The sequence below is a fragment of the Orussus abietinus genome, unplaced genomic scaffold, assembly GCF_000612105.2.
Source record: "Orussus abietinus isolate OABI.00-Male unplaced genomic scaffold, Oabi_2.0 scaffold106, whole genome shotgun sequence".
NCBI classification, from domain to species: domain Eukaryota; kingdom Metazoa; phylum Arthropoda; class Insecta; order Hymenoptera; family Orussidae; genus Orussus; species Orussus abietinus.
In genome coordinates, this window is record NW_019394416.1 from 183226 (window position 1) to 203313 (window position 20088).

The window sequence follows — 20088 nt, forward strand, 5'->3', positions numbered from 1 at the left end:
GGGATTCGTTTCCGCGGTACCGGCAATGAAGGACAAGGCACGTAAGCCCGTAAGCTTCCGTACCGTCCTTCTGGCGCGGCATACGTGCACTCCACGTGTCCCGCGACAATGGAGGGCCTCGAGCGGGGCAAAAAGAGGAGGTCGCCGGAGAGCACGACGGGAACGATCCATAACTTTATCCCGAGGCTGGTAGGGTGGTGGTGTGGTATTTGGTCATCGGGCATTGTTAAACGCGTCGAAAAAGCGAGCGCGTCCGCTTAATCCGGACGCATTCGTTAGGTTCGCCGGGGCGCGTACCGCACTGAGTAATGATTCGGGCCCGGTAACTGAAATTATCAGTTCATAAATTTAACCCGGCATTAAGAATCGGTCGGCCGCGCCGGTTGGCCGGCACCCGCTCCTGGGACCGGCTAATGCCGGCAATTTTTAATAAAAATCACTTAAACGCGTTCCCGAGGCCGCCCGCTCGAACGCGGACGCGGAACGCCGCAACTATAATTAGGACAAAAGAAACGTTTAACGTAAGGACCGCGAGACGGACCATGGTGCCATTACCAGTTACCCCGGTGCCATTAAAATTCCCGGACTTACGTTTCTGCCATCGGCGCCGCCACGAGATGGACCGAAATCCCTCACCTTGGGATTCGTCCAAATTTTCGGTACCTTACTTTTTCCCCACAGAGGGGTTTATCGACGCCGTTTATCAAGGAGTAAGACCCGCTGATCGCGGGCGGAACGATTTTACGGATGGAAATGTGTTAACAGAGTGGAGGAATCTTTTGGTATCGGGGAATAGCGGTAGAAACAATTAATTCGATAGTTTGCCGAAAGCGAAGGTCGAGAGGATGTTATTCAGCATGTTCAATGGTAATTTAGTTTGTACGTTAGGTCGAGGTTTGAAAAGCCTTCCGGTCCACGAGGGTCTCACGAGGCACCCCGTAATCGACCACCCTGTAATCGACAAATCCCTCACCTTGGGATTCGTCCAAATTTTCGGTACCTTACTTTTTCCCCATAGAGGGGTTTATCGACGCCGTTTATCAAGGAGTAAGATCCGCTGATCGCGGGCGGAACGATTTTACGGATGGAAATGTGTTAACAGAGTGGAGGAATCTTTTGGTATCGAGGAATAGCGGTAGAAACAATTAATTCGATAGTTTGTCGAAAGCGAAGGTCGAGAGGATGTATTCAGCATGTTCAATGGTATTTTCGTTTGTACGTTAGGTCGAGGTTTGAAAAGCCTTCGGATCCACGAGGGTCTCACGAGGCACCCCGTAATCGACCACCCCGTCACGGCGGGACGTACGAATTTCCCGGGGTGCCCTGTTACCGATATTATTTTCGATCGAGTAGGTCAGTCGACGATAATCGCGATCGCGGCAATCACGAGCCCTGCCAGCGGGAGGATGGAAACGTAAGCAGCGGAAGAGGGAGAGCGAGTAGTAATAAGAGGGTAGAGGAGCCTCGATAAATCCACCGGACCTCAGGATTTGTAAATTATACCCTGTCAATACTGAGCCTCGGTAAATAAATGAGCTCGCGTCCACGCATGGCACGGCCGCCGCCAGTCGGGGCTGAAATACGGCCTAGACACCTTGCGCTAGACCAGAGATGACCAAAAGCCAGAACCAGCTCGGACCACTCGGCCACCGGTCGTCCTTTACCAGGAAGGTCCGGGAAAAGATGTAAATTCGAGGCGGAGAAACCCTTCGTTCCGACCTACGTCAAAATCGACGTCTGGTGTTTTCACTATCTAGACGAGCGACTCCCGAGGGTCAACGAAGACGCCCCCTTTTCCGAGCGAGCCCCAGGGTGGAGGCGTTAAGGCCATCGGGAGCAATTCCGGCCGGTTTAGGGGTAATCCGAGATCGAAACGAGAATTCACGCGTTAAGGTGAAGTGAAACACGTCGATTAACTTGATCAACGTCGATGAAGATTTTTCTAAATGCCTACGTTGCCGACGTTTGTTTTTATATCGACAGCTGTACCGAATTATATTGGGTATTGTACCAAATGGCATACTCCACCTGTCGTTTTCGTACAATAATTATCAAGAAATCGAAGTAAAACTCTAGAAATCCTCTGGATTCGTGCTTTCTGGGGCCCTAATTGACTGCAGAGGAACCCCCTGCGCCATCTGTGATTTTCAGGTCAATTAAATTTTCACTCCGAGACCTCGTATTCACTCCAACACTTTTTTTGCCTTTATCCCGTTCAAATGCGAGTTTATCGATTACCAGAGTGTTCTAAATTGTCGTAAAATTGTCCTGACCCTTTCGATTCTCATATCAGAGCCTTGGATAATTGTATATTGATCGAAATATGAGAGCTCGACGCCATTTTGGTTGTGATTTGGGCTGAGTTAAAAAATTTTTTTGAAAAATCCAAATTTTGAATGTGTCAGGACAATTTTTAGATGATCAGGATGTGTCAAAGTTTCGGACAGTTTGGTCTAATACCCTTAAAAAAAAGTGTTGTATTCGAATCGACTGATTTGAAGGGTGTTTCACTTCACTTTAAGGCGGCGCCAAAGTGGCGTCGAAGAGGCCTCGTTTATGAAACTTTCCACCGAACTGGGTGCACCGAATCGTTTCAAACCTTTCAACCTGAATATCGAGACTATAAGTAAGGCCCTGAAACCCTGAAATTTCAGATTTCCAAAAAATTTCTTCCTGGACATTTAATCTCCTCGGATCTCACTTTCGCATCCTCTTAACGCGAGATCCTTGCCTCGATGTAAGGACACCTCCAATTCCTGATATCGATGGCACGAGCTATCGTCCCTGCCGCGACGCATGATGCGATCGTCATTAGGTTATGACGGGGTTCACGTTAAGGGCATGTAAATTCAACGCGGAGCCGGATGGGCCATATTTCGCAGTTTACGCCCGGGATGACGCGAAAAAGGGAGGCGTCGCTCCCTGGGGAGTCGCGTCTTTTCGGAGCGATCGGAAGTCGGGCCTCGCCCGGGGTGGAGGATCGGGTTTGCGAGCCGAGGTTTGCACCGTAAACGACGGGAAATCCTCGCGTGTTCCCTTGGAGTGCTCTCTCGGGAGAGTAAGCGAATCCCTGAGTGTTCCGGGACGTCGTCGCGAGCTCGACTCGCAGCCGAGAAGCCAGCCGGGGAAAAAGGAAGGCTCGGGCCCGGAGGATGGCGTCTTCGAGGCAGAAAAACCCGTCACGAAGTCCACGTGCAGCCTGTTCCCGGGTTCTCACGCAGTCGCGACGCGTATACTTTTCCGTGCACGTAAGCGTCGGTTCTTTCGTATCGAGTGCGGATTCCCTGCAAAGGGAGACGAGCCGTATTCGCTGTATTTGCTCGCCGGTGAACCGGCCGTACTTGGTACGGACCGGGGATGACGTATTACTAACTTTTGGAAGGCACTCGCCGTGGTCGGAATGCTCTCTTCAATGTGGTACCGGGGCTTAAGGGGACGTGAAAGTGCCATCCGAAAAGTCAATCGTTCATGAAACTATTCCATGAACCGGGTGCACCGAACCCTTTCAAACTTTTCAGCGTTAACATGGAGGCCCTAAGGAAGGTCCTGACACTCACGAAATTTTGAAATTACCTATAAACTAATTTTTTAAAAATTGAAATTTTAAGAGGGTCAGGATCTTCCTTATAACCTATTCACATTAAGTTTGCAACGAGTCGGTACACCCAGTTTGGAGAAAAGTTTCATAAACGAGATCCCTTTGACGCCACTTTCACATCATCTTAAGCGATGGGATCGAGTCGCACTTGACCAGTATTAGTGTCAGTACTCGTACAACTTGCACAAATGTTGGTACTGGATGCAAAATCGATGCAAACAGAGAGAACGCGAAATGCTTGCATTTCTTCGTTTGCTGCTGACATAACGCTTACGCGTTACCAATTTTGACGTACCGAAAAGAAGCAGGTACACGATTCTCCGTGACATACATTATTCTTGAATAAATTCTATTCTTAAAAAAAATACATTATTCTTGATTAATAACTCGGCTAATACTCCGGAATCGATATCGGATTCGCTAGAGTCGAGCTTTTCGGAGTTGCCCTCGAGTGGTATCGACACTCGGTGGAATTGACTGGAACTTTGTAAAGTACACCGCGGAAAATGTGAAATTGTCATGTCTGGAATCATGGCTCCCCTGTGCCCCGCGATACGTCTCGGGTATCGACAGGTCTCGATACCGCTCCGCCTCGGTTCGATCCCATTGCTACTTATGGATGCCAGCTTGATCTTAGATGAAGCGAGCTTTGGGTATCGGCTACCGAGCGACCATAACACGATTCATATCGATCGCAGTAAATAGACACTGCGGGCGGCGAATTGATTAGAGTTTGCCAGCGACTGGGGCTGATTACATTATTGAGTATAGCTAACGATCGGGCGGTACTTGCGATTGTTTGACCGAAGGGCTTTAAATCTAGACACGAGAAATGGGATGCAGGGGACAACTTCAATTTCCCTGAAACGCAGGAATTTCTTTTCGATCGGCGAATGGATCGGTATCGTGAAAATCATCATTTCTGGGGTAGGTACGAGACGGTCCTTTAAGACACCAGGATAAATAAACTTATATATATAAAAAAAAAGGGAAATTTCAGGAGTTTCAGGACCTATTTTAGGGCCTCTACGTTCACGTGGTAAAACTTTGAAACGAATCGGTACACCCAATTAGGAGAATACTTTCACGATTGGACCTCTCGGTATATATATGTGCCCATAATTATGAAAGTGGTCTAAGTCATATATTTTTTGTTTCGAAATTACATTGAATTAATTTCATTTGAAATAATATGGCGTGAAATAACTGATAAACTCATTTTTTTTTTAATTTTGACAGACCACTTTCATAATTATGGGCACATACAACTTATATATATATATATATAAGTTGACCCTTTCGTATCACCTTAAGGCCGACGAAGAACGAGGACGAGGGTCGGCGCCGCAGCCAATAGCGATAAATCCGCATGCGTATCGGCTCTGAAATTAGAACGGTTAACTTTTTTGAGACGCTCATGTCCAGGAAGGGCCTTGATGCCACGAAGAGGCTAACGAGACCGCTGTCAACGCCGCGAGATATCCCGGGGCCTTTCCCTACGACGTTAACCTCTCGTTAACAAAGGCGCACGGAGGCGCTGCCGCATACTCCCAACGAGAGCGGCTCCCTTTAACCTCCGCTCCTCATTTGTATGCATAATGCGGCGAAGGTGTAATGAAAATTTCACGGCCAATTTGACTGCGAGCGAAGACTTCGCTCGGCTGGCAACACTCCAATTTTCTGTCCGCTCGAAGTAGCGGGAATGGCACCGAACTCCACAGGGATCGATCTGGACCAGACCTTCCCTTTCCGTCATTCGAGTCGAAAAGTCCCCCACCGTATAAACGGGAAGATTCAAAATCGTCCAGATATCCTGGACCGGCACCCCAATTGCACCAGGGGAGAATTACGAAATCCATCTCTGAAAGGCTCCAGGGAAGTTTCCCAGCGGTAACGAATCACCGTGAAGTCAAGAAGTTCGGAATTAGACTCTACTCATCGCATAAAAATGACGAATTCTCTGGGTCCGAACTTTTCTCCGAGCCCTTGTACGAATCATCATCCAAGATCGTCACCCAGCCTCGAATCCGTATCCGACTTAATTTCTGCAAAGAGGAGCCGTTTTAGCGAATTCCCGATAGGTAACTCGTCGAGCCGTAACAAATCGACGTAGACTACCCCGACGATCGGAAGGAGTCAGGAATCGATCTTTGGTGATCGCCCCCGTTACAAAAAGCCCGAGGATCGAGAGTTTTCTCCTCGGAGACCCGGCCACTCGGGGATTCGAGTCCTTACTTACAAGAATGCACGCTTACAGTCTGCCTCCACATATACCTCCGGCATATAAACAAGTTTACGCGCAAGATAAGGATGCATCTTCTGTATGTAATATATAGGGCCTCTCGTGCGTGTGGTTGCGCACACGTGGTCCGGGTATATATGATATACGGCCCCTTGTGCGTGTGGGGGGCGCACACGTGGTCCGCGTATATATGATATACGGTCCCTTGTGCGTGTGGGGGCGCACACGTGGTCCGCGTATATATGATATACGGCCCCTTGTGCGTGTGGGGGCGCACACGTGGTCCGTGTATGTATGATATACGGCCCCTTGTGCGTGTGGGGGCGCACACGTGGTCCGTGTATATATGATATACGGCCCCTTGTGCGTGTGGGGGCGCACACGTGGTCGGCGATCTCGTCGAGAGGAATAAGTCGGCATCGCTCGTTACTCCTTTCAGGATGACGGAGGTAAGAAGTCGGACTCGGTTATAGTCCTCCACAGCGGCTAGAGAGTAGAGACGAGCATCCAAGGCCGAGGGCGGCACTACCAGTTTTCTATCGAGCAATAATCTATTCCACCGGGAAAGAATCCCAACTCGGAGCGGGAATGAGTGTACGTATCCCGGCTGGCGAGAGAAAACGTATTATTAGATGCCGCGGCCTAGCTTATTATTCTGCATATTATCGGGCCCGGGTTTGCCGAGGGGTCGGGACACCTTCTTCGGAGGATTTCGAAAAGGCGACGACACGCGAGACCCTGGCTTACGGGAGATGCCGTTAGATCGTTCCCGTTTTAGATCGACCGAGAGCGGCGCATCTGAAATTGCATCGTTTGCACTCTGGGATTGCCTTTAATGATTTAGGCGATCGACGCGACTCGAGCCCGGCTCGAAATGACGAGGCCGGAACGCCAGTGCTATTTACTCCGAGGGATATTGAATTTATCTTGAGAATCCGACGAGATGCTGGATCCGCCGGGGAAAATTGAATGGAACGCGGGATGCATCGAACATGTAATCCGGGAAGAAAGGCTCGGACAAACGTCATTGATATTAAAAACATTTCTCGAGGAAGATTCTATGTCGAAAAATGCTAGGATATTTCAACGGTGCACTCGGAGTCCGTCGAAATACTTGGCAGGAAAAAAACCTGAATCGAGACAAGCGCTATCGCGCCGATTGTCATTTCTCGAGAATGTTTCTTCGATGACCTGGGATTGAAAGAATTAAAATTCAGGATTTCCTGAGTTAATAGCCCCTCGTCCAGAAGCGCGCATTCCTGGCCCTGGCCCATCCCGGTATTTCGTTGCAGCTCGGGTCCGGGGAAGAGGACAGGTGATTAGAAGGTGCCGGACGAGTCTGCGGGTGCAAGAGAGACGCGGCGCGCCGCGCGGCGGCGGGAAGGAGCGAGAGAAGGAATACGTTTGGACGTAGGTGGGACTTCGCGGAGAGCGAGAGGGCCGTCGTCGTGACCGGCTCGCGGGCTCGTGATTCCCTCTAAAACAATAACTGACACAAAGGCAACTCTCCTCGGTGCAGCTCGGAAAAGTTATCCCGGCTTAGAGGTGCAAGCGCATTCTATCCTCCCCCCTGGACCGGCCGGAGACTGGCGGCCCTCTTCGCGAGCTGCCCTCGGCGCAGCGCTCTCCCAGACAATGGGATATCTCTTCCCAGATTCCTCGACATTCGTCGTTACCGTATTATTTTCTCTCTCTCTCCGGAGGCTCGCCGGCGGAGAGCTCGGGTGCATCGCTCGGGTGCACCTCGCTCGAGCGGAATCCGAAGGGGGATGCAACCCGACGTTGCGTAACTCGAGGCGGCGCGAGGAGGTGTCCTCAGGAACGGCTTCGAGAGACGTCAAAATTCCCGAGCGGGGGCCACGCCGCGGGAAATGTGGCGTTAAACTCGACGGCCGATGTTAAGGACGTCGACTCGGTGCAGAAGACGAGCCGCCACCCGTGCAAAGAGCGGTCTTACTCCACCGCCCGTTGATGCGTCAATATTATTCCGGGTGCCCTGTTATCTTCGGCCACCACGCCACATTTTTTTCCCGTCCGACTCGCCGCGTTTTGGCCCGAATGGGGAAAATTAAGCTCGAAGTCGGGTAGGGGTGTAATGCCGTGCCGAGGAGGGGAAGAAAGGATCGTTCTCCCGGAGGAAATAATATCTAGGAAGAAAAACGTACGAGACTCGGTGCATCGTTCGGGGGCACTTCGCTCGAGTGGAATCCGTGGGATGTATTGCAATTCAGCGTTGCGTAACTCGAGGTACTCCTAGGAAGCGTCCTCTCGAGCCGTTGCTTCCTTTGAGGGAAATTAACACCTAGGACTCGAGGAAACACCAACGCCTTGGAGTTTCAGGAACTCGTGGATAGGGCGGAAGATATTTTACTACATTTATCGCCAGGAATCGAATTAGGCTTGGAAATGACGAGGCGTCCGAAACTCGGGGTATCCCTCGAGGTGGATTTTGCGGAAATATAATTCGACGTTGGGTAACTCGAGGTGGTACCAGGAAACGCGTTCCGGAACCGTGGGATCACTTCCTTTGGGGGGAGCTCGGGTCTTGAGAAAATACCGAAACTACGAGCAGAGGGTGGAAACGCCAGGCATGGACAACTTTCCCTTGTTTTCTTAGGTTATGTCTCGTTTCCGAATGGAACTAAATTACCTCGGAAGAACGATAATCCGGATGAAGCTTCCGTTTCTCTTGGACATAAACAAAACGTTAACAATTCCCATGAACTATGGACACGACGTTTCTCCTCGCGGGCTTTGTCATCAATTTTACATAGAATTTAGAAGAGGCGGAAAATTAGGCGTTTCTTGACCCCGGATGTTCTGGGATTTCTTGATGCCATCCAACTTCCTTCGGGGGAAACCCAGTCTCGAAGAAATACTAAAACTCCAAAGTAGAGGGCAGGAACCGCTTCAGGATCGAACCGATGGGTACGAGCCATATTTCCGTAGGTTATGGATCGTTTCCGAACGGAACTAAATTATTCCGATCGGGAGGAATCCCAGAAAGAGGCTTTGCTCCTCGGACGAAGCGAAGCGATGCCGACGTTGGGTTTGGGATAGGATGCGGATTTCAAGGGAAGAAATTGTCAGGGCTCGGTAACTCTTCTAGGATTCTTCGAGATTAGTCGTTATCGCGTTATTTTCCCTCTTTCTCTCCGGTCTCTCTTTGTCGGCTCGTTGGGTAACTCTCTCTTCGCCGCTCGAGCGCGCTTTGCTCGCGTGGAATCCGAAGGGATGTTACTCGACGTTGCACAACTCGAGGCGATACGAGGAAGCGTCCTCGGGAACCATCCTGCAGCTTCCTTTTGAGGGAAACTCGGGCACGGGACTCGAGGAAATAAGAAAACTCGAAGGTTGCAGGCAGAAACGAGCGCAGGGAACTTGCCGATGTCGGGACCGAAGATTGGGGTCGACACGTGTCTTCGGATCACGTCTTCCCGATCAATATTTCCTTATCGCGTTTCCTTGATCGATTGCTTCCAGAATTTTCGTTCCAGGGCAAAATATCAAACGGTTAAAAGGAAGGATTTTACTTAAAGTCCCGGTAAATTTAGTTGCCTAAATGTCGACGCTACAGCAACCTTCGATTTACCTCAGTTTACGATTTTGATCAGATCCTTACGGTCGCTATTGGTCACTATAGGGAGAATTCAAGCTGGACTCGAGATTAAGGGCTCAAACTGGATCGAAAGCGCCACTGAAAGACCTAGCCTTTTATCGAACCGAATAAAAGTCCGAAAACCCGACACGAACCAATTTCCAGATTGGAAATGAATCTTCGGCTTGGGACTTTTAATCGGGACTCCGAAAGTGACGAAGCCGCGTTTGAAAACCCGCGATGGGGCGATATTTCACGAGCGCTATCACGGTGAAAGCGTCTTTTCACTTTGAATTCTGGAAATCTCTCGGCGACAACGAAAGATACCTGGGGCCGCGTTTAGAAACTCTCCGAGGACTGTACATCTTTTTTTACTAATTTTTGCATTTGTCCCTCGTTTTCGGTCTATATGGAGGAACGCTTCCTTAAGGCCTTTGTTGTAAACTGACGAGGTATCGTCGTTTCATCGAGGGTGTTCTCTCACGCTGGGGTGATGGAGGCGTTACGGTAGCGGTGTATCGGAATGCGAGTAAGTGCCGGTAGATTTTCAGATCGGCAAACTCTCCTCCGAAGTTTCGTATCGTGGCGCGGGGCCCGATAATGAAGTAACTTTACTGGTTCCAAGGTGGTTTCCTTCTGCAATGGCAATCTCCGAGGGAACGTGACGGGGCGAGTATCCGAGCGCATCTTTCTTTCTCGGCGGGTAAAAGTTTGGCCGCGAGGTAGAGGGGGATTCCCTCGTTGGATTCACGCGAACGTTTGCTCCTGAGAAAAACATGCATCGGAAATGGGGCCCCGACGGCCAATCAGATGTCTCCTAACGAGCCGATTCCCCTCTCGGACCAATTATCCTAACCACACAGGCTGAGCCTCGAAATTCGAGGGCCTACCTCCGAGGTAACTTCAATACCCAGTGGATTCGAAATCACCGACTGGCCGAGATCGGATCATTAGAATTTCGCATCAGCCGAGGAGACAAGTCGAGGCGAACTCGGATGAAAAAACCGAGATCGGGCTGAATCGATGGTCCACCATTCCGGAGGGAGATGCACGCAACTCGTTCGTCTCTCGCTGATTGCCGGGTAAATTCGAGAATTGGATTATGGAACGCTGGAAAATGTTCTTTTTGCCCCCGGGAATCGCGAGGTGATCAGCGGGTGGTTAAGATTGATTTATCGGTACTTTGAATTATTTGTCGTACCTTCCAAGAACGAGGAAAAGTGCTCGTTGGGTGATAGGGTTTTCATGGTAGTAAAAGGTGTAGGGCAATGCATTCCGTATTTGGCTTTCCCATTACCCTTGCTGCGCTTTCAGGGCATTCAAGTTTTCCACCGTGCGAATTATCTCGTTAAACATAATTTACCTCGAATTAAGGCCTTTCCGCAGTACCCACGGCGCCGGCCGAGTAAAACGGACATGCTCGTAATGCGAGCGGCACGCGCAAGCCTCCAAGAAATGTAATGACCATAGTTTCCGAATTGCAATCACGACGATCTTTATACCTTAGTAACGGCTGGCAGGAATTTCAATTGGACGGATGCGAGAAGCGAATTCTAAAATGCAGATTCATCCTTCTTAGGGGTTACCTTCGGAGATGCTTACTTCCTTACGCATGGCGGGATGCGCAGCCTCTGGAACTTCTGGATCTGCTTGAGAATTCCCTTGACGTGAGCGTAAGGAAATTTCGGCGAGAAATTTATTTACGGTAAATGCGAGGTATACCGCAATTCGAGATCCCTTCAAATTACTTAGGGGTTAAAATGTCCACGAGTCACGGAAATTGGATCGGTAAAAATGGTCACCATGACGTTTTGCTCTCTTAGTCCGTCTTTCTGTCAGCTACTGTACTTCCTCTTCAGACATCCATAATGCATGCGCGGAAAAAAGGTACAGCCAGATTTACACAGCATTGTCTTCGGTACGTGGTTTTTCATTTCGAAGAAAAATTCCATCGGTCTTTTGCAGAGGAATGCGTCAACAATTCCAGGGTTTATCATGAAACCCGATAAAATGTGGATTTTTTAATAACTTCGTGGAGCAGGTAAATAACACGTAGCAGAAGTCGAGGAAGCGATTTCTTTTTCGCTAAGAAGATTGCCATGTCGTATTTACTGGTTAAGTTCTACCTAACTCGTCGCTGTCACTTCCATAGACGTAATTAATTTTTTGTCGCTGCCCTACTTAACTAATTTTGAGATCGAAGGTGTCGGGAAATCAAAAGTGTCATTTGTCGCATATTCTTCGTCGTAGCACATCGAGACACCGGGACAAGGCCATACCATTGTCGGAATTTCGTTTATCGTTAAGGTGAAGTGAAACATCCTTCAAATCAGTCGATTCGAATACAACACTTTTTCTTAAGGGTATTAGACCAAACTGTCCGAAACTTTGACACATCGCTTCTGATCATCTAAGAATTGTCCTGACACATTCAAAATTTGGACTTTTCAAAAAAAATCTTTTAACTCAGTCCAGACCAGAACCAAAATGGCGTCGAGCTCTCATATTTCGATAAATATACAATTATCGAAGGCTCTGATATGAGAATCGAAAGGGTCAGGACAATTTTACGACAATTTAGAACACTCTGGTAATCGATAAACTCGCATTTGAACGGGATAAAGGCAAAAAAAGTGTTGTATGCGCTTCTTTGCTAAAACGATGGGAATACGAGGTCTGGGAGTGAAAATTTAATTGACCTGGAAATCACAGATGGCGCAGGGGGTCCCTCCGCAGTCAATTAGGGCCCCAGAAGGCATGAATCCAGAGGATTTCTGGAGTTTTACTTCGATTTCTTGATAATTATTGTACGAAAACGACAGGTGGAATATGCCATTTGGTACAATACACAATATAATTCGACCTAGTTGTCGATATAAAAACCAACGTCGGCAACGTAGGCATTTAGAAAAATTTTCTTTATCGACGTCGATCAAGTTCCTCGACGTATTTCACTTCACCTTAAATTAACAATGCGTGCACAGCGGATAATTATTCAGTGCCCTGTATTAACGGTTCTCTTCCAATGTGAGCATTTTCCTCGCACATTCAAGTGCATACTTCCTGCAGCAAGTGGGAAGAAAAAAGCCTAGGTGAGCAGCGCAAAACTTGGCCGATGTTTACGAATTATACGTTACGAGCGGGAAACCAACGGCTCGTTGGTCGAAAATTGTTACGTTGGATCACCGAGGAAAATTCTAATATTTCACTTTGTCGAAAGTCGGCGTTACTTTCGACGCGGTTAAGAGCGGATACTTATCGGCAAAGTGCAACGCAAACGCGCTCCCGAGGTTCGTTCGTCTAAACTAATTTCCCGGAATAATAAATAACGCGGCAATGATCGGAGTATCGAAGGGGCGCGTTCTAAAATGTAGATCGACTCGAATATTCGAGAAGCCATAAAGAAGTCTGGGAGAAGTCAAGCCAAAGTTGGGAAGTTCGGTAAGGTAGGCGAACGGGCAATCACGAGGATCCACCGAGTGTACTCGTTTCATCATTAAACCGGAGTAAGATCGAAACTGCAAAGTAGACAACCGAGGATCCTGAATTCTTGATGAGTTTCGAAGAAGACGAGTAGACGTCGAAGTGAATTAGTAAAGTCTGCCGCGAAGGGCGGGTAAGCACTCGCGAAGATTCGTTTACCGGTACCTAGTCTGTCTTTATTCGAACGAATTAAAGATAGCCAGTCAGACATAGAAAGGACAAGAATCCCCGATGTCCCGAGAAGCAGGAAGGATTCCCTGACCGTATTTATTCGGTCCCCGTGCCGCCGGAAACGAGACGCTAAAGTACGCTGTTACGTCCGTAAGAAGAATTTTGTTAGTACAGTACATAGTCATAACTCAGGAGCAAATCAAACAGGACCATAAGTAATACCGTGGAGGAGCCAATCGCGGAGAATTTCGAAATTCTTTGTATCTCTTCCACGGCGCGGGAACTTTTTTCAGGCACCGCGAGTCTCGAGAAAAACGACACTCCGCTTTTCACAACGACCGAAGGAAGTCCTCGAACCTGGAAGGACCTCAACGCAAGCTACATCTCTCCGTTCGCATTACCCTAGGAGAAGTCTGAGTTAAAATAATGAATCGGAGCAACTAGGAGCCGTTCGCCTCCACGCGAGCAGGGGAAAGAACATACGCGATCAAGGGAGTCGAATTTCCAGCAAGCGGCGAAGACGTCGAGGAGAAGCCGCGTACTCGACGGAGGCGCAGCAGTAAGACCGAGTAAAATCGGCGGAGGAGCAATTGCCGGGATCCCGCGAGGGTACCTGCCTTGTTTTTCTAGGCTCGGCGGAACGTCGGGCCTGAGCAGGAGGCCGTGGCGGAGGGAGAAAAGTGGGCAGGAGAGAGGAAGAGGGGGTCGGGCCCGCGGCGGAGGGAGAGAGCGCGAGGCGCGCCGCGAAGGCCGGGAAGGGAAGGTAAGGGAAGGTAAGGGAAGGTAAGGCGGCCGAGGAGAAGGGCGAGAGAAGAGAAGAGAAGGGGATCCCGTAGCGGTCCCAGTTTGGATCGGACAACCTACAAACCAGTCCTCGAAGAGCCACGCTCTTTGCCGAAGCGATTCCTTGTGTTTCCCTCTCTCTCCCTCCCTCTCGCGGCGGGGCCCGAGCCAGCGCGTGCTAAGCGAGAGAGAGAGAGAGCGCGCGCGCGGCCGCGACCAGTGAACGGAGGGAGCGAGGGCAGGCCGGGGTCTTGATGGCGAGTGGCGACCGTCCGGGCAGCCCCGCGAGGAAAAGGGCCCAGCTCGCGTCGCGGGACTCCGGAGTGCGGTCCTTGGAGTGAACCGGGAGGCGGGGGCGAGTGGTGCCCAGTGGTCGTCAGTGTCGGGGTAGAAGACGGCAGAGACGAGCGATGCGCTCGTCGAGAGGCCGCGGATCTCGGAACGGGGCCCGTGCGAGCCCTAGGAACCAGCCGCAAACGGAGCCCGCGGCAGCGGTCAGCACGTAGGCCCGCGGTCTTTGCTCCCGGAGGCGCTTACATGCATACGTGCGTGTACCGGTGCGCCGCGCGGACCAACAAGGAGTGCAAAAATGCAGGGTAGCCCTGCCTTCGTGGCCATACTGCTGGGTACGATATTCGGGGTGCTCGGCGCCTCGCTGAGCAAGGCCCTCCGCTACAAGGCGCCGGACGAGTGCAAGTGGATCGCCACCGGCGACGCGGAGGACGACGTCTCCCTGGTGTGCAGGCTGCGCACCATCAACAGCGAGCTGGAGAACACCAACTTCAGCGTGATCCAGCCGCAGCACACGGTGCGACTGAGGCTCGAGTGCAGCGACACCCTCTTCTTCCAGAGCTCCCTCAGCGCCGGCAGCTTCCGCCCGCTGGTCGAGCTCCGGGAACTCATCATCGAGTATTGCAAGATCGGCAACCTCTCCGATGACGCGTTCAAAGGGCTGAGGGAGCTGCGCAATCTGACCGTCAGGACGCACAACACCGACTGGTCCTCCATGGCTCTGGACGTGTCCGCCAGGGCGTTCACGGAGGAGCTCGGCCAGCTGGAGAGACTGGACCTGGGGGAGAACAACATGTGGAGCCTCCCGGAGGGTAGCCTCTGTCCGCTGATCAACCTCGAGGTGCTCAATCTCACGAGGAACCGACTGCGCGACGTCACCGGGTTCCGGTTCAACGCCGCCGCCAGGTGCGCCTCCGGACTGAGGCAGCTCGACCTTAGCAACAACAGCATCGAGTCCCTTCCGTCGGCCGCGTTCTCGGGACTCTCCAGGCTACACAGCTTGGATCTCAGGAGCAACGCCATCGCTTCTCTGGCCGATCGGGCGTTCGAGGGCCTCCCTTCGCTGGCCGTCCTGGAGCTCACGGACAACCGGTTGACCAGCCTGCCCCCGGAACTCTTCGCCGACACCAGGAACGTCCAGGAAATCCACCTGAAGAACAATTCCCTTAACGTTCTACCGCCGGGATTGTTCAGCGAACTGTCTCAGCTGCTGGTGCTGAGTCTGTCCAGAAACGAGCTGACGGCAGAGTGGGTGAACGCGGCGACGTTCACGGGACTGGTCAGACTGGTGATCCTCGACTTGTCCTACAACCGTATCACCAGATTGGAGCCAGCCGTTTTTCGGGATCTGTACAGTCTGCAGATTCTCCGACTTCAAGGCAATCTGTTGGACGGTCTTCTGGAGAACACGTTCTCGGCCCTTTACAATCTACACACCCTGGTGCTCAGCGATAACAGGCTGACCAACATCGACGCCGCCACTTTATCGGGACTTTATGTTCTGAGTTTCCTGTCTTTGGACAACAACCGGTTGGACGCGCTCCATCCGAGCTCTTTAAAGAACGCTTCGTCCCTGCAGGACTTGTACCTTAATGGGAATCGCCTCACGGTTATACCGGAAGCCCTCGAAGCGACGCCATTGCTGCGTACCTTGGATCTCGGAGAAAACCTCATCTCGGAGATCCCGAATGGTACCTTCGATCATCTTTCTCAGATGTACGGATTGCGTCTCACGGAGAACCACATCGGGAACCTCAGCAAGGGGATCTTCGACCGCACGAAAGAGCTGAAGATCCTGAATCTCTCGAGGAACAGGATACAGCGCATCGAGGCAGGGACTTTCAACGAGAACGTCAACCTCCAAGCGATCAGGCTCGATGGGAATCAGTTGACCGACATCGCCGGTCTCTTCTCCAACCTGCCGAACCTGGTTTGGCTGAACGTTAGCGACAACCGTCTGAAATGGTTCGACTATGCCATGATACCGACTCGTCTGAAATGGCTGGACATACATTCGAACGAGATCAGCGAATTGGGAAACTACTTCGAGGTGGAGTCTCAGCTTCACCTGAGCACTTTCGACGCCAGTGAGAATCGGTTGACCGAAGTCACCGGAAACGCTATACCGATGAGCGTGGAGATGCTCTATCTGAACGATAACCTTATCACCAAGGTTCAGAGTTACGCCTTCTTCAAGAAACCGAATCTCACCAGGGTGGACCTCAAGGGCAACAAGATCCGCAACCTGGAGCCCTACGCTCTCCGTATCAGTGCAGTGCCACTAAATCGACCTCTCCCCGAGTTCTACATCGGTGATAATCAGTATTTTTGCGATTGCACCATGGAATGGTTGCAGCACGTCAACAAGCAAATCCCGACGCGGATACATCCGCGAGTGATGGACCTGGAGAGCATCTATTGCATGCTGTTGTACGACCGCGAGCGTGTTTTTGTGCCGCTAGTGGAGGCTTCGCATTCCCAGTTCCTTTGCAAGTACGACTCGCACTGTTTTGCGCTGTGCCACTGTTGCGACTTCGATGCCTGCGATTGCGAGATGACGTGTCCTAGCAACTGCACGTGCTACCACGATCAGTCGTGGTCAGCCAACGTGGTGGACTGTTCTTCCGGCGGTCACATCGGCCGGTTACCTGATCAGATCCCGATGGACGCCACCAGGCTGTATCTGGATGGCAACGATCTGAAGATCGTCACCAGCCATGCGTTCATAGGGCGCAAGAAGCTGAAGGTGCTCTTTCTGAACGCGTCCAACATCGAGCTTGTGCAGAACCGATCGTTCAACGGTCTGCGAGACCTGAAGGACCTGCATCTGCAGGACAACAGGATTCGAGAGCTGCGGGGACACGAGTTCGAGGGCCTGGAAACCTTGAGGTCGCTGTATCTTCAGCGAAACGAGATCATCGGCATCGCCAACGACACCTTCAGTCCACTGCGCTCCCTGCGGATTCTGCACTTGGAGAACAATCGTCTGACGACGTTGCCCGTGCGGTTGATGCCAACACCTCTGAACGTCAGCCTCGCCAGGAACCCCTGGTCATGCAACTGCGAGTACTTGCGCGCCTATCGTCAGTGGTCTCTCAGTGCAGGAACGCAAGTGCTCGACGCGGACCACGCTAGGTGTGTGTACAACATTACGGAGTTCGAGGACTTTGGCGACGACGTGTTCCGCGACGACGAGTTCGGCTTCGCCCTTCCGACGGCGGATACCTCTGCCGACAGCCAATACGCCGCCGAATGTACCGACCTAAGCGCGATCGAGAACAGCGTCCACGGCAACCTGACCAAGACCATCGTGGAACGGCAGGCGTTGCAGGACTACCTGCCGCTCCTGGTGACGACTCTAGCGGTCTTCCTCATGGTGACCCTTCTCGGGATTCTCGGATTCGTCTTCAGACAGGAATTGCGCGTGTGGTTTCACGCGAAGTTCGGTGTGCGGATCTTCTACAGGAACACCGAGGTCGACCGCGAAGACCGTGACAAACTGTTCGACGCCTTCGTCAGCTACAGCTCGAAGGACGAGGCCTTCGTGGCCGAAGAGTTGGCCCCTGTCCTGGAAACGGGGAACCCTTCGTACAAACTGTGCCTCCACTACCGAGACTTCCCTGTCGGCAGCTTCGTCGCGGACACCATAGTCCAGGCCGTGGAGTCCTCCAGGAGGACCATAATGGTCCTCTCGGAGAACTTCATCAAGTCCGAGTGGTGCCGCTTCGAGTTTAAGTCGGCGCACCACCAAGTGCTCAGAGACCGCCGACGCAGGCTGATCCTGGTCCTGGTCGGCGATGTTCCCCAGCGGGATCTGGACCCGGATATAAGACTGTACCTCAAGACCAACACGTACTTGCAGTGGGGCGACAAGCTCTTCTGGGAGAAGCTCAGATTCGCCCTGCCCGACGTGCCCAACAACCAGAGGGCCACGCCGAGCAGACACCCGCCGCCGGTCCGGCGACAACACAACAACCGTACCTCCAACGGCGGCAGGTCGGTTGCCGTTCACATATGAACCTAGACCAACGATTAACGCGGACTCATCGGGACTCCGGAGTTCTCCATTCGAGGGTCCACGGCGGTTCCACCCGAAGTACTCCCGAGGGTACCACCCCAGGTGTCGCGCGGGGTACCATCCGAGGGTACCCCCAGGTGTAACCGGAGTGTGACCAAGTTCCGACCGCAGAGGTCTGCGGTTCCGGGCCGCACTTCGCTGTGATGGACGAGTGTAAATAAAAGGAGGGAAAACGAAAGGAAGGAAAGGGAATGGAAAGCAAGCGGGCAAGAGTGGAATTCGTGCGATCGCGGAGGGCCGGAAGGACTCGCTCCCTCTCCGGATATCGCGGGAGGACGTGTATATAGACAACCGCGTTCAGGGTAACGCGGTTTACGGTCGAGGTAAGGGCATCGCCTCTCGCCCTCTGTACATTTGACGGATCTAGTTGATTAGTTAGCGATTAACGAGTCATCGTGTAAATACCTGTGTATACGCTACGCTCCCCTGTACGATACGGTCCATAGAATGGCGCCCGACGTTCTCGAGATTATTTTATATATATAAATAGTATAAATATATATATATATATTTTATATACGTGTATAAATCGCACACACCCGCGCTCGTATGATTCCTATTTAGCAGGCGGTAGGGCGCGGATTGACGCGACCGCTCCGGAGGAGCGGTGCCATAGGGCGCGTTGAGAAATCAAAAGTCATCCCTTCTACCCCGAGACCACCCCTAAGTTAGGTAGTACTTTAGTAATGATATGTGATGTCCTCTAGTGTTAAAGGTGCTAAACGGCGGCGTGTCTCCCGACGCGGGACGAAGCCCGTGGTGCGGATTTCGCAATTCCTAGGGACCTTCCGTTCCTCGCAAACGCTCCGGCGAGCTTACAGCCAATCGCGCGTTTTCCTTCTCCGATAGCGCGACTTCTATCTTTTTTTTTTCTCTCTCTCGCCGTTCCTCTCTGTTTAGCTTCTCGCGGCGCCCCTGCACGCGCTTTTCTGCCCTCGACTTCGTCGCGGAAGAACGAGGTCCAACGCGCCGCGGTTCATAGTCAGGGTCCGGGACGCGCTTTTCTGCATTCGAGTTCGTTGCGGAAGGACGAAACGAGGAAAAGCATTTATTAGCCTAGGCTCCACGACCAGTGGATGGGTGGCTGGAAACGATACGACGTCGAAATTGCCGAGGGAGATAGTACTCGCAGCTGGGCCTCGAAACTCCCGTAAACGTATTTGACCAGTTCCACCGTCATTGGTCCCTAAACGTAACGTCCATTCGGTCACTAGCTCGGTCTGCGGGGAATTGGGAATCTTAATTGTGCAACCAGCCTCTTGCATCGATATTCGCTCCCTCGATCTACCGGTGCAAATGCTTATTCTTACTTCGTCGCGGTAAGTGTACCACTGATCGCGCATTAAACCCCATCGAGGGGGCGAAAATGTCTGCCTTTGACTTCGCCGTGAGTTCGAGTTCCACCATGATGAACATGTCGCACCAGTGGATCGGGGACGGTCGGAGGAGCCGTGTAAAGTAGCGCGTTACTCTTTATTTATTTCGCTAGGATAACGTTGGACGGAAGAAAAGCGGGAGAAACGCGAGAGACGGGATCCGAGGAGGGAAAGTCGAGGCTCCACCCTCCGGGATGTTTCGCTGCGTTGCGTCGCTCCATTTTAGGAATAGTTTTCCACCGACGCGTCCGTTACAGTTAAGCGAATATATAGAGCACCATCGGGAAACTTTGGAGTGCGGGAACACCGAACTTTTTGGCGCTCTCCGGCCCGGCTGCGAGAACGAGCGGAGTCCTTGGGGAGTTCTAGGAGGGAAGAAAGGACTCGTGCCGAGTTTCACGGCGAAAACGATCCGGAAGACCTTCCCTGGGATTGTAAAATGATAACGCGCGATGGACGGGCGGCGTC

At 51.7% G+C, this 20088-nt stretch overlaps 2 protein-coding genes across 2 annotated transcripts in view; one reads left to right on the forward strand and one right to left on the reverse strand.

The window, feature by feature from the left end:
* LOC105695374 (lysine-specific histone demethylase 1A) overlaps positions 1-20088 on the reverse strand; it is a 202940-nt gene that overhangs the window by 70448 nt on the left and 112404 nt on the right. The gene's annotated exons all lie outside the window — the stretch shown is intronic.
* LOC105695373 (toll-like receptor Tollo) lies at positions 14465-18184 on the forward strand. The gene has a single exon (XM_012416886.1). The coding sequence runs from the start codon at positions 14465-14467 to the stop codon at positions 18182-18184; it is 3720 nt and encodes a 1239-aa protein (XP_012272309.1).